Here is a 13583-nt window from a genome sequence, read left to right on the forward strand (position 1 = left end):
CATGCTTCTAGCGAGGGCAATTTTGGGGCTTCACCATGTTTCATTGAAATGTACAGCTGTGTGTCATCCGCATAGCAGTGAAAGTTTACATTATGTTTTCGAATAACATCCCCAAGAGGTAAAATATATAGTGAAAACAATAGTGGTCCTAAAACGGAACCTTGAGGAACACCGAAATTTACAGTTGATTTGTCAGAGGACAAACCATTCACAGAGACAAACTGATATCTTTCCGACAGATAAGATCTAAACCAGGCCAGAACATGTCCGTGTAGACAAATTTGGGTTTCCAATCTCTCCAAAAGAATGTGGTGATCGATGGTATCAAAAGCAGCACTAAGGTCTAGGAGCACAAGGACAGATGCAGAGCCTCGGTCCGATGCCATTAAAATATTAAAATGTAATTTACCACCTTCACAAGTGCCGTCTTAGTGCTATGATGGGGTCTAAAACCAGACTGAAGCATTTCATATACATTGTTTGTCTTCAGGAAGGCAGTGAGTTGCTGCGCAACAGCCTTCTCTAAAATTTTTGAGAGGAATGGAAGATTCGATATAGGCCGATAGTTTTTTATATTTTCTGGGTCAAGGTTTGGCTTTTTCAAGAGAGGCTTTATTACTGCCACTTTTAGTGAGTTTGGTACACATCCAGTGGATAGAGAGCCGTTTATTATGTTCAACATAGGAGGGCCAAGCACAGGAAGCAGCTCTTTCAGTAGTTTAGTTGGAATAGGGTCCAGTATGCAGCTTGAAGGTTTAGAGGCCATGATTATTTTCATCATTGTGTCAAGAGATATAGTACTAAAACACTTGAGCGTCTCTCTTGATCCTAGGTCCTGGCAGAGTTGTGCAGACTCAGGACAACTGAGGTTTGGAGGAATACGCAGGTTTAAAGAGGAGTCCGTAATTTGCTTTCTAATAATCATAATCTTTTCCTCAAAGAAGTTCATGAATTTATCACTGCTAAAGTGAAAGTCATCCTCTCTTGGGGAATGCTGCTTTTTAGTTAGCTTTGCGACAGTATTAAAAAGGAATTTCGGATTGTTCTTATTTTCCTCAATTAAGTTAGAAAAATAGGATGATCGAGCAGCAGTAAGGGCTCTACGGTACTGCACGGTACCGTCCTTCCAAGCTAGTCGGAATACTTCCAGTTTGGTGTGGCGCCATTTCCGTTCCAATTTTCTGGAAGCTTGCTTCAGAGCTCGGGTATTTTCTGTGTACCAGGGAGCTAGTTTCTTATGAGACATTTTTTTAGTTTTTAGGGGTGCAACTGCATCTAGGGTATTGCGCAAGGTTAAATTGAGATCCTCAGTTAGGTGGTTAACTGATTTTTGTCCTCTGGCGTCCTTGGGTAGGCAGAGGGAGTCTGGAAGGGCATCAAGGAATCTTTGTGTTGTCTGTGAATTTATAGCACGACTTTTGATGTTCCTTGGTTGGGGTCTAAGCAGATTATTTGTTGCAATTGCAAACGTAATAAAATGGTGGTCCGATAGTCCAGGATTATGAGGAAAAACATTAAGATCCACCACATTTATTCCATGGGACAAAACTAGGTCCAGCGTATGACTGTGACAGTGAGTGGGTCCAGAGACATGTTGGACAAAACCCACTGAGTCGATGATGGCTCCGAAAGCCTTTTGGAGTGGGTCTGTGGATTTTTCCATGTGAATATTAAAGTCACCAAAGATTAGAATATTATCTGCTATGACTACAAGGTCCGATAGGAATTCAGGGAACTCAGTGAGAAACGCTGTATATGGCCCAGGAGGCCTGTAAACAGTAGCTATAAAAAGTGATTGAGTAGGCTGCATAGATTTCATGACTAGAAGCTCAAAAGACGAAAATGTCTTTTTTTTTTTGTAAATTGAAATTTGCTATCGTAAATGTTAGCAACACCTCCGCCTTTGCGGGATGCACGGGGGATATGGTCACTAGTGTAGCCAGGAGGTGAGGCCTCATTTAAAACAGTAAATTCATCAGGCTTAAGCCATGTTTCAGTCAGGCCAATCACATCAAGATTATGATCAGTGATTAGTTCATTGACTATAATTGCCTTTGAAGTAAGGGATCTAACATTAAGTAGCCCTATTTTGAGATGTGATCATGATCTCTTTCAGTAATGACAGGAATGGAGGTGGTCTTTATCCTAGTGAGATTGCTAAGGCGAACACCGCCATGTTTAGTTTTGCCCAACCTAGGTCGAGGCACAGACACGGTCTCAATGGTGATAGCTGAGCTGACTACACTGACTGTGCTAATGGCAGACTCCACTATGCTGGCAGGCTGGCTAACAGCCTGCTGCCTGGCCTGCACCCTATTTCATTGTGGAGCTAGAGGAGTTAGAGCCCTGTCTATGTTGGTAGATAAGATGAGAGCACCCCTCCAGCTAGGATGGAGTCCGTCACTCCTCAGCAGGTCAGGCTTGGTCCTGTTTGTGGGTGAGTCCCAGAAAGAGGGCCAATTATCTACAAATTCTAACTTTTGGGAGGGGCAGAAAACAGTTTTCAACCAGCGATTGAGTTGTGAGACTCTGCTGTAGAGCTCATCACTCCCCCTAACTGGGAGGGGGCCAGAGACAATTACTCGATGCCGACACATCTTTCTAGCTGATATGCACGCAGAAGCTATGTTGCGCTTGGTGATTTCTGACTGTTTCATCCTAACATCGTTGGTGCCGACGTGGATAACAATATCTCTATACTCTCTACACTCGCCAGTTTTAGCTTTAGCCAGCACCATCTTCAGATTAGCCTTAACGTCGGTAGCCCTGCCCCCGGGTAAACAGTGTATGATCGCTGGATGATTCGCTTTAAGTCTAATACTGCGGGTAATGGAGTCGCCAATGACTAGAGTTTTCAATTTGTCAGAGCTAATGGTGGGAAGCTTCGGCGTCTCAGACCCCGTAACGGGAGGAGTAGAGACCAGAGAAGAATCGGCCTCTGACTCTGACCCGCTGCTTAATGGGGAAAACCGGTTGAAAGTTTCTGTCGGCTGAATGAGCGACACTGGTTGAGCGTTCCTACAGCATTTCCTTCCAGAAACCGTGAGAAAGTTGTCCGGCTGCGGGGACTGTGCCAGGGGATTTACACTACTATCTGTACTTACTGGTGCCACAGACGCTGTTTCATCCTTTCCTACACTGAAATTACCCTTGCCTAACAATTGCGTCTGAAGCTGGGCTTGCAGCACAGCTATCCTCGCCGTAAGGCGAGTACAGCGGCTGCAATTAGAAGGCATCATGTTAATGTTACTACTTAGCTTCGGCTGTTGGAGGTCCTGACGAATCGTGTCCAGATAAAGCGTCCGGAGTGAAAAAGTTGAGGAAAAAATAAATAAATATATGAACGGTAATTAAAAAGTGAAAACCGTAAAGTTGTCAGGTAGCAAAACAGGTTGGCAACAAAACGCACAGCAACTCGAAAACAAGCCTGCAAGTTGTGACCAGAAATGACGTCAGACGTTCACACACGTGAAAGTATATCGCCTGATATACCTGATCTCGCCTTCCATAATTTGAGGATATGTATTTCCATTGATAGAGCTGTCACTTGATTATCTTCTCAATATAATAGACAATCTTTGTCATGGTTCAAGACAGAAGCCATGTGAGGGTCAGCTGTTTGTTCACCCTGCACCTGCCCACAATTACTAATAACAACCCATCCACAACTTTAAAGTACTACTTAAGTCGTTTTTTGGGATATATATTCTTGACTATTTATATTTTTGACTACTTTTACTTCACTACATTCCTAAAGACAATATTGTACTTTTTACTCCATACATTTTACCTGACACCCAAAAGTACTCGTACATTTTGAATGCTTAGCAGGACAGGAAAATGGTTTAATTCACACACTTTTTAAGAGAACATCCCTGGTCATCTCCACTGCCTCTGATCTAGCGGACTCACTATCAAACACATGCCTTGTTTGTAAATTATGTCTGAGTGTTGGAGTGTGCCCCTGGCTATCCGTAAATAATATAAAAACAAGGAAATGGTGCCGTCTGGTTTGCTTAATATAAGGAATTTGAAATGATTAATACTTTTACTTTTACTTAAATTACGTACTTTTGATACTTAAGTATATTTAACCTTTTGCGTGTAGGGGGCAGTATTGTCGTTTTGGGCTAAAAAACGTACCCATTTGAAACTGCCTATTTCTCAGCCCCAGAAACTAGGATATGCATATAATTGTCAGATTAACATAGAAAACACTCTAAAGTTTCCAAAAGTGTAAACAATATTGTCTGTGAGAATAACAGAACTGATATTGCAGGCGAAAGCCTGAGGAAAATCCAATCAGGAAGTGCCTCTTATTTTGAAACCTCTCTGTTCCTATGCATATCTATCCTCCATTTAAAGGGATATCAACCAGATTCCTTTTTCTATGTCTTCCCTAAGGTGTCAACAGTCTTTAGACATAGTTTCAGGCTTTTATTTTGAAAAATGAGCGTGAAAGATCACATTGCGTAAGTGGATAAGTGGGGGCTCTCAGAGTGAGTTTTGCGCTACAGAGTAAAGTGGCCATTGTTTCTCCCGGTGTTATTGAAAAACCTACACACCAGGTTGATATATTATCGAATATACAGTATATTTCAAAAACAACCGCTGAATAGCATAGCGCCACAGTCAAATAATATTACTAAAAATATTCATATTCATGAAATCACAAGTGCAATATAGGAAAACACAGTTTAGCCTTTTGTTAATCCACCTGTCGTGTCAGATTTTGAAATTATGCTTTACAGCGAAAGCAATCCAAGCGTTTGTGTAAGTTTATCGATCGCACGACAAAACATTAAGTACACTTAGCATCAGGAAGCTTGGTCACGAAAATCAGAAAAGCAATCAAAATAATAGTTTACCTTTGATGATCTTTGGATATTTTCACTCACGAGACTCCCAGTTACACAACAAATGTTCCTTTTGTTCCATAAAGATTATTTTTATATCCAAAATACCTCCATTTGTTTGTCACGTTATGTTCAGAAATCCACAGGAAAGAGCGGTCACGACAACGCAGGCGAAAACTCCAAATAGTTTCCATAATGTCCACAGAAACATGTCAAACATTTTTTTATAATCAATCCTCAGGCTGTTTTTAAAATATGTAATCGATAATATATCAACCACAAATGTCTTTCACAGTAGGAGAGGGAAAAGCAATACCTATCCAAACTCTGTTGCATGAGCAAAACTCATGTGACCACTTGACGCGACGTTATCGTTCTGGCTCATTTTTCAAACTAAAAGCCTGAAACTATGTCTGAAGACTGTTGACACCTTGAGGAACTGATAGGAAAAGGAATCTGGTTCATATCCCTTTAAATCCAGCAAAGGGAGGCTATGGAACATGGAGTTTTCAAAATAGAAGCCACTTCCTGTTTGATTTTCCTCAGGGTTTCTTCTGCAATATCAGTTCTGTTATACTCACAGACAATATTTTACAGTTTTGGAAACTTTAGAGTGTTTTCTATCCAATACTAATATTAATATGCATATATTAGCAACTGAGACTGAGGAGCTGGCCGTTTACAATGGGCACCTTTTCATCCAAGCTACTCAATACTGCCCCTGCTTAATGGGGAAAACCGGTTGAAAGTTTCTGTCGGCTGAATGAGCGACACTGGTTGAGCGTTCCTACAGCATTTCCTTCCAGAAACCGTGAGAAAGTTGTCCGGCTGCGGGGACTGTGCCAGGGGATTTACACTACTATCTGTACTTACTGGTGCCACAGACGCTGTTTCATCCTTTCCTACACTGAAATTACCCTTGCCTAACAATTGCGTCTGAAGCTGGGCTTGCAGCACAGCTATCCTCGCCGTAAGGCGAGTACAGCGGCTGCAATTAGAAGGCATCATGTTAATGTTACTACTTAGCTTCGGCTGTTGGAGGTCCTGACGAATCGTGTCCAGATAAAGCGTCCGGAGTGAAAAAGTTGAGGAAAAAATAAATAAATATATGAACGGTAATTAAAAAGTGAAAACCGTAAAGTTGTCAGGTAGTAAAACAGGTTGGCAACAAAACGCACAGCAACTCGAAAACAAGCCTGCAAGTTGTGACCAGAAATGACGTCAGACGTTCACACACGTGAAAGTATATCGCCTGATATACCTGATCTCGCCTTCCATAATTTGAGGATATGTATTTCCATTGATAGAGCTGTCACTTGATTATCTTCTCAATATAATAGACAATCTTTGTCATGGTTCAAGACAGAAGCCATGTGAGGGTCAGCTGTTTGTTCACCCTGCACCTGCCCACAATTACTAATAACAACCCATCCACAACTTTAAAGTACTACTTAAGTCGTTTTTTGGGATATATATTCTTGACTATTTATATTTTTGACTACTTTTACTTCACTACATTCCTAAAGACAATATTGTACTTTTTACTCCATACATTTTACCTGACACCCAAAAGTACTCGTACATTTTGAATGCTTAGCAGGACAGGAAAATGGTTTAATTCACACACTTTTTAAGAGAACATCCCTGGTCATCTCCACTGCCTCTGATCTAGCGGACTCACTATCAAACACATGCCTTGTTTGTAAATTATGTCTGAGTGTTGGAGTGTGCCCCTGGCTATCCGTAAATAATATAAAAACAAGGAAATGGTGCCGTCTGGTTTGCTTAATATAAGGAATTTGAAATGATTAATACTTTTACTTTTACTTAAATTACGTACTTTTGATACTTAAGTATATTTAACCTTTTGCGTGTAGGGGGCAGTATTGTCGTTTTGGGCTAAAAAACGTACCCATTTGAAACTGCCTATTTCTCAGCCCCAGAAACTAGGATATGCATATAATTGTCAGATTAACATAGAAAACACTCTAAAGTTTCCAAAAGTGTAAACAATATTGTCTGTGAGAATAACAGAACTGATATTGCAGGCGAAAGCCTGAGGAAAATCCAATCAGGAAGTGCCTCTTATTTTGAAACCTCTCTGTTCCTATGCATATCTATCCTCCATTTAAAGGGATATCAACCAGATTCCTTTTTCTATGTCTTCCCTAAGGTGTCAACAGTCTTTAGACATAGTTTCAGGCTTTTATTTTGAAAAATGAGCGTGAAAGATCACATTGCGTAAGTGGATAGGTGGGGGCTCCCAGAGTGAGTTTTGCACTACAGAGTAAAGTGGCCATTGTTTCTCCCGGTGTTATTGAAAAACCTACACACCAGGTTGATATATTATCGAATATACAGTATATTTCAAAAACACCCGCTGAATAGCATAGCGCCACAGTCAAATAATATTACTAAAAATATTCATATTCATGAAATCACAAGTGCAATATAGGAAAACACAGTTTAGCCTTTTGTTAATCCACCTGTCGTGTCAGATTTTGAAATTATGCTTTACAGCGAAAGCAATCCAAGCGTTTGTGTAAGTTTATCGATCGCACGACAAAACATTAAGTACACTTAGCATCAGGAAGCTTGGTCACGAAAATCAGAAAAGCAATCAAAATAATAGTTTACCTTTGATGATCTTTGGATATTTTCACTCACGAGACTCCCAGTTACACAACAAATGTTCCTTTTGTTCCATAAAGATTATTTTTATATCCAAAATACCTCCGTTTGTTTGTCACGTTATGTTCAGAAATCCACAGGAAAGAGCGGTCACGACAACGCAGGCGAAAACTCCAAATAGTTTCCATAATGTCCACAGAAACATGTCAAACGTTTTTTTATAATCAATCCTCAGGTTGTTTTTAAAATATGTAATCGATAATATATCAACCGCAAATGTCTTTCACAGTAGGAGAGGGAAAAGCAATACCTATCCAAACTCTGTTGCATGAGCAAAACTCATGTGACCACTTGACGCGACGTTATCGTTCTGGCTCATTTTTCAAACTAAAAGCCTGAAACTATGTCTGAAGACTGTTGACACCTTGAGGAACTGATAGGAAAAGGAATCTGGTTCATATCCCTTTAAATCCAGCAAAGGGAGGCTATGGAACATGGAGTTTTCAAAATAGAAGCCACTTCCTGTTTGATTTTCCTCAGGGTTTCTTCTGCAATATCAGTTCTGTTATACTCACAGACAATATTTTACAGTTTTGGAAACTTTAGAGTGTTTTCTATCCAATACTAATATTAATATGCATATATTAGCAACTGAGACTGAGGAGCTGGCCGTTTACAATGGGCACCTTTTCATCCAAGCTACTCAATACTGCCCCTGCAGCCATAAAAAGTTATCCAACATATCATACTGAAACATGGTATCAAAAGTGGCTCGAAAACCACAAGTTTGTTATTTTTGTAGCTAAGTACAGTATAGGCGCAGCTACGTTCCATATGCGAACACACACCGTGTCCTACTCCTAGTTACAACACTGATCAACTCGTTGTTAGCTGGCTTCACTACTTACCTTGATGGCTGAAGGCAAAGAGATCTCTTGTTCTATCGCTATGGCAGCAAACATTCCGCCACCAAATCCCACGACTGTATATTTTTTACACACATTGAAACCCTACTTCCATTTATTTGTATGGGTACCATGACTCTCATGTTTGTGAGAGTCCCAACTTTCCATAGAGTGGTCATATTAGTTAGTGGGCTGAACCGTTCAGATGCTACAGATGTTTTTATGAGAAGGCCGAATTTGTCTCCAGTCTGACAAACAGCACTTTCCGCTACAGATGCTGAAAGGCCACTATAGGCAGATATGCTAGATTGAGAAGCAGCCCATGCAAAAAAACAGGTATCTCTAGCTTAAACTGACAGATTTTGAAGGGCATTTCTTCATTATGTTCCTTAGATTGATGCTCCTTGCATCAATAGACTAGATACTACTGACCATGCGGACAGTATTTGAAAACCCATTGGTTATGTCTTGTTTTTAGACCCAAATTAATATACAAACAACACAGCATCAGCTTAGTTAATTTATTCATCAGGCACAGTTCTGGGGGTGTCCAACACCAGCGTCCTCCTGCTGGACCCCAGCTCTGACACACTCTACCTGGGAGCCAGAGGCTCCATCCTGGTCCTGCACACCTCCAACCTGAGGGAGGGAGGGACAGAGAGATGAGAGAGAGAGAGGGGGGGGGTGGAGGGAGGGAGGGAGGAAGGAAGAAGATACAGTGAGAGAGAGAGAGAGAGAGAGAGAGAGAGAGAGAGAGAGAGAGAGGTGGGGGGGAGACTTCTTCACTTGACTGAGTGTGTGTGTTTCTCTGTGCTGCATATTGATTTATTAACCAACCAGCAGAGAATCACGTGTGTATTTGCACCCCATTGGAAGACAGAAATAAGAGGGGAGCCAATCAGGGACAGCAGGGGTGGGGCCCCACCTGCTCTGAGAATCTGGTGATGAGTGACACCTGTCGGCCAATTTAAGTCAAGACGCCAACTTTGCTCTGTAACAGTACTGTGGACAGTACTGTACTACAGTACTGTGGAGCCAGCCAGTCAATCCTTAAATTGGGCGTGCAAAATTATTCAGCCCCTTTACTTTCAGTGCAGCAAACTCTCTCCAGAAGTTCAGTGGGGATCTCTGAATGATCCAATGTTGACCTAAATGACTAATGATGATAAATACAATCCACCTGTGTGTAATCAAGTCTCCGTATAAATGCACCTGCACTGTGATAGTCTCAGAGGTCCGTTAAAAGCGCAGAGAGCATCATGAAGAACAAGGAACACACCAGGCAGGTCCGAGATACTATTGTGAAGAAGTTTAAAGCCGGATTTGGATACAAAAAGATTTCCCAAGCTTTAAACATCCCAAGGAGCACTGTGCAAGTGATAATATTGAAATGGAAGGAGTATCAGACCACTGCAAATCTACCAAGACCTGGCCGTCCCTCTAAACTTTCAGCTCATACAAGGAGAAGACTGATCAGAGATGCAGCCAAGAGGCCCATGACCACTCTGGATAAACTGCAGAGATCTACAGCTGAGGTGGGAGACTCTGTCCATAGGACAACAATCAGTCGTATATTGCACAAATCTGGCCTTTATGGAAGAGTGGCAAGAAGAAAGCCAAGAAGAAAGTCCATAAAAAGTGTTGTTTAAATTTTGCCACAAGCCACCTGGGAGACACACCAAACATGTGGAAGAAGGTGCTCTGGTCAGATGAAACCAAAATTGAACTTTTTGGCAACAATGCAAAACGTTATGTTTGGCGTAAAAGCAACACAGCTCATCACCCTGAACACACCATCCCCACTGTCAAACATGGTGGTGGCAGCATCATGGTTTGGGCCTGCTTTTCTTCAGCAGGGACAGGGAAGATGGTTAAAATTGATGGGAAGATGGATGGAGCCAAATACAGGACCATTCTGGAAGAAAACCTGATGGAGTCTGCAAAAGACCTGAGACTGGGACTTAGATTTGTCTTCCAACAAGACAATGATCCAAAACATAAAGCAAAATCTACAATGGAATGGTTCAAAAATAAACATATCCAGGTGTTAGAATCGCCAAGTCAAGGTCCAGACCTGAATCCAATCGAGAATCTGTGGAAAGAACTGAAAACTGCTGTTCACAAATGCTCTCCATCCAACCTCACTGAGCTCGAGCTGTTTTGCAAGGAGGAATGGGAAAAAATTTCAGTCTCTCGATGTGCAAAACTGATAGAGACATACCCCAAGCGACTTACAGCTGTAATCACAGCAAAAGGTGGCGCTACAAAGTATTAACTTAAGGGGGCTGAATAATTTTGCACGCCCAATTTTTCAGTTTTTGATTTGTTAAAAAAGTTTGAAATATCCAATAAATGTCGTTCCACTTCATGATTGTGTCCCACTTGTTGTTGATTCTTCACAAAAAAATACAGTTTTATATCTTTATGTTTGAAGCCTGAAATGTGGCAAAAGGTCGCAAAGTTCAAGGGGGCCGAATACCTTCGCAAGGCACTGTAAGTGCTTTAAAGTCTGATACACAGGTTAATACACACATCTTAATAATAACTATTTCTGGTAGTCAGAATGAGGTTTGTATGTAACATCCACAAATAAACCAATTAACGCATTACAATAGAAACTATGGTCACTCAACATTTTATTGTATTTATTTTTGTAAGAAGCGTGAGAATAGGAAGCTGAGCTGGTTGAATTACATCCTCTTTAGGGACAATGACTCAATGTTCATTTTCTTAATTAATAATTGGCTTCTTAAACATTTTGCAATTCAGGTTACTCTTGGCTATTTTGGTGCTCTGTAGTTTGTTCACAACATCACACCAAAGTGTTGGATCATCTTCTTTCTTGAGTACTTCAGTAACGTTGAACACTTCATAGGGTGGAATCAACACCTCCTCTTCTTTTGTCCCCATTTTGGGGAAGGACTTCAGGTAAGCGCCAAAACACGTCTCTATCTCAAAGCAGGACTTGTCTCCAAATTCAGAATTGTCCTTGTTAAGAGAGCTGGAGGCAAAGTAGCCAAATCTAATAGTTTTGTTAACTCTCCCCTCAAACTTCCTTTTGGTTCTTCTGTATGTGATGTGACAAGATTGTTTTTTTTTCAGGAGGCGAATGGCGTCAGTCAGGAGGAAATGCAGGGAGTGGAACTGGAAGGAGGTTGTGTACTCATATCTATTGGTCCGGACTGCTTGGTTGAACTCTGAGTGTATTGAAGGATGACCTGTTGTGTAAGCACAGATAGCCTTGATATGATTATGTGAAAGTTTGTTGCCAACATTGTACTCAGACTTGTCCTTTCGGAATCGTTCCTTCACATTTTTTGCACACCTTTCGGCCCACTTCCAGGCATTTTTGAAGGGCTCTTTGTTTTCATGTACAAGATATTCCTTCTGCACCTTGTTGTACATTTGTTCAGTGCAGCCGTTATACATGTCGTCAACAGAGTCAGGGACCATGTCTAAGGGTATGCTGGAATTGAGACCAGGCTGATGGAGATGAACCTTCAGAGAATACGGAGGAGAATACAGAGAAACTGTTTTATATATATTATTATTATATATTTTTTTTACTGTAATAATCTTGTTCTCATCTTAAAAGTAGCAAGACTATATGCTGAAAGTACCATCTTGGAGACCAAGTCTTACCATCTTCGAGTCCACACCCAGAGTCCAAACATGGAAGATACACAGCACAGCAAAGGTTAGGATGTTGTCTCTCCCCATGACTTCAACAGCACCTGTAGTAAAACAACATGTACAGGAGACAAATACCAATCATCATAACAGTACCCAACATGATACAACATAGCTTTGATGTTTTTCACATTTTAAAACCAATTGCAAAAGCACCATATATGAGCTGATAGTAAACATACTGGCAATCATTATATTCGTTATAGATATTATTAATGATATTATTCACTTCTAAAAATTGCCAGGACTTTTTGGAAACCCACCATTTAATAAAGGCTTTATTGTGAAGTAAAACTACTGTCAATCAAGTCTCATTCAATAATTGTTGTTTTGGCAATTTCCTGTATTACCAATTGAGGAGAGTTACAAACCACACACCAGTCAGAGTTATACTTAAACTTCATCTTTAATAATAATAAAGCTTTTGCAATAGCATTTGACTCTCAACAATTCACTATCTCTAATGAAAAGTTGAGAGTGTCAACATAATGGCAACTGAGATATTTTATAGCAAAGATACACCCCTCTCAACTTACATGACGAACCACAGATCTTAGGAAAACTTCACAAAGAGCCTTTTACTCGAGAAAGGAGTATCCCATAGCCAGATAGCATTAGCTATAAATTATCATCCAGTTTGGTCTCTAAGACGAGGTTCTAATCCCGTTCCTGGTACTTTATAGTACCAAAACATTACCTCATCCAAGGCATAACTCAATTGTCAACTCTAGATACTCCCATCTCAAGTAACCCCCCCCACCCCCGCCTTGACCCCACTCCTGGACAAGCTCACAGAGGGGAGTGACTTGGCAACAGACGTTGTGGAGACAAGTAATTGGTTCCCTGTTAATCACGCCATCCCTTCACATGGTTTAACAGATACATTCACATATGAAGACAATGTTCCATCCTGTTCTCTTCCCTTTCTGATATTCTGCATAGCACCAGAGACATACTAAAGAAAAACCTGACCTCTCCCCTCTCTGGGCCCCAAATGACTTTTCCTTAGCTGAGAAGGGAAAAGTGCAACTGCCAACAGTATATTCCAAAAGGAGACATTCTAATGACAAGTATCTCACATAAGCATATTATGTAAATAAAACGTCTTATTTATCAATGTTACCCAACTAATTCTGATTCATCCTCCACATTGTCTTGCTACTTTTTTCCAATTGACCGCAGAATGACAACAGATATATGCAAACTCTATAGAGAACGGAAGGAAACCGCTCAGGGATTTCACAATGAGGTCAATGGTGACTTTAGAACAGTTAAAGACTGTAATGCCTGTGATAGTAGAAAACTGAGCATGGATCAACAACATTGTACTCACTCCACAACACTTACCTAAATGACAGATGGAGAACGAAGCCTGTACAGAATACAATGTTGCAAAACATGCCACCTGTTTGCAATAAGACACAAAAGTAAAACTGCTAAAGAAATGGCAATTAAATTAATTATATCCTGAATACAAAGCGTTATATAAGGGGGAAAATCC

The 13583-nt window shown here is 40.7% G+C and overlaps 1 protein-coding gene across 1 annotated transcript; it reads right to left on the bottom strand.

Annotated features, from left to right (window-relative positions):
• Window positions 1-11122: 11122 nt before the first annotated feature.
• Window positions 11123-12112, bottom strand: LOC109876745 (T-cell ecto-ADP-ribosyltransferase 1-like). Its single transcript, XM_031818268.1, has 2 exons — window positions 12035-12112; window positions 11123-11890 (listed from the first exon to the last, which is right to left on the bottom strand). The coding sequence occupies exons 1-2, from the start codon at window positions 12110-12112 to the stop codon at window positions 11123-11125; spliced, it is 846 nt and encodes a 281-aa protein (XP_031674128.1).
• Between the last annotated feature and the right edge of the window lie 1471 nt (window positions 12113-13583).

This window comes from Oncorhynchus kisutch, unplaced genomic scaffold, assembly GCF_002021735.2.
Source record: "Oncorhynchus kisutch isolate 150728-3 unplaced genomic scaffold, Okis_V2 scaffold1320, whole genome shotgun sequence".
Classification (NCBI taxonomy): Eukaryota; Metazoa; Chordata; class Actinopteri; order Salmoniformes; family Salmonidae; genus Oncorhynchus; species Oncorhynchus kisutch.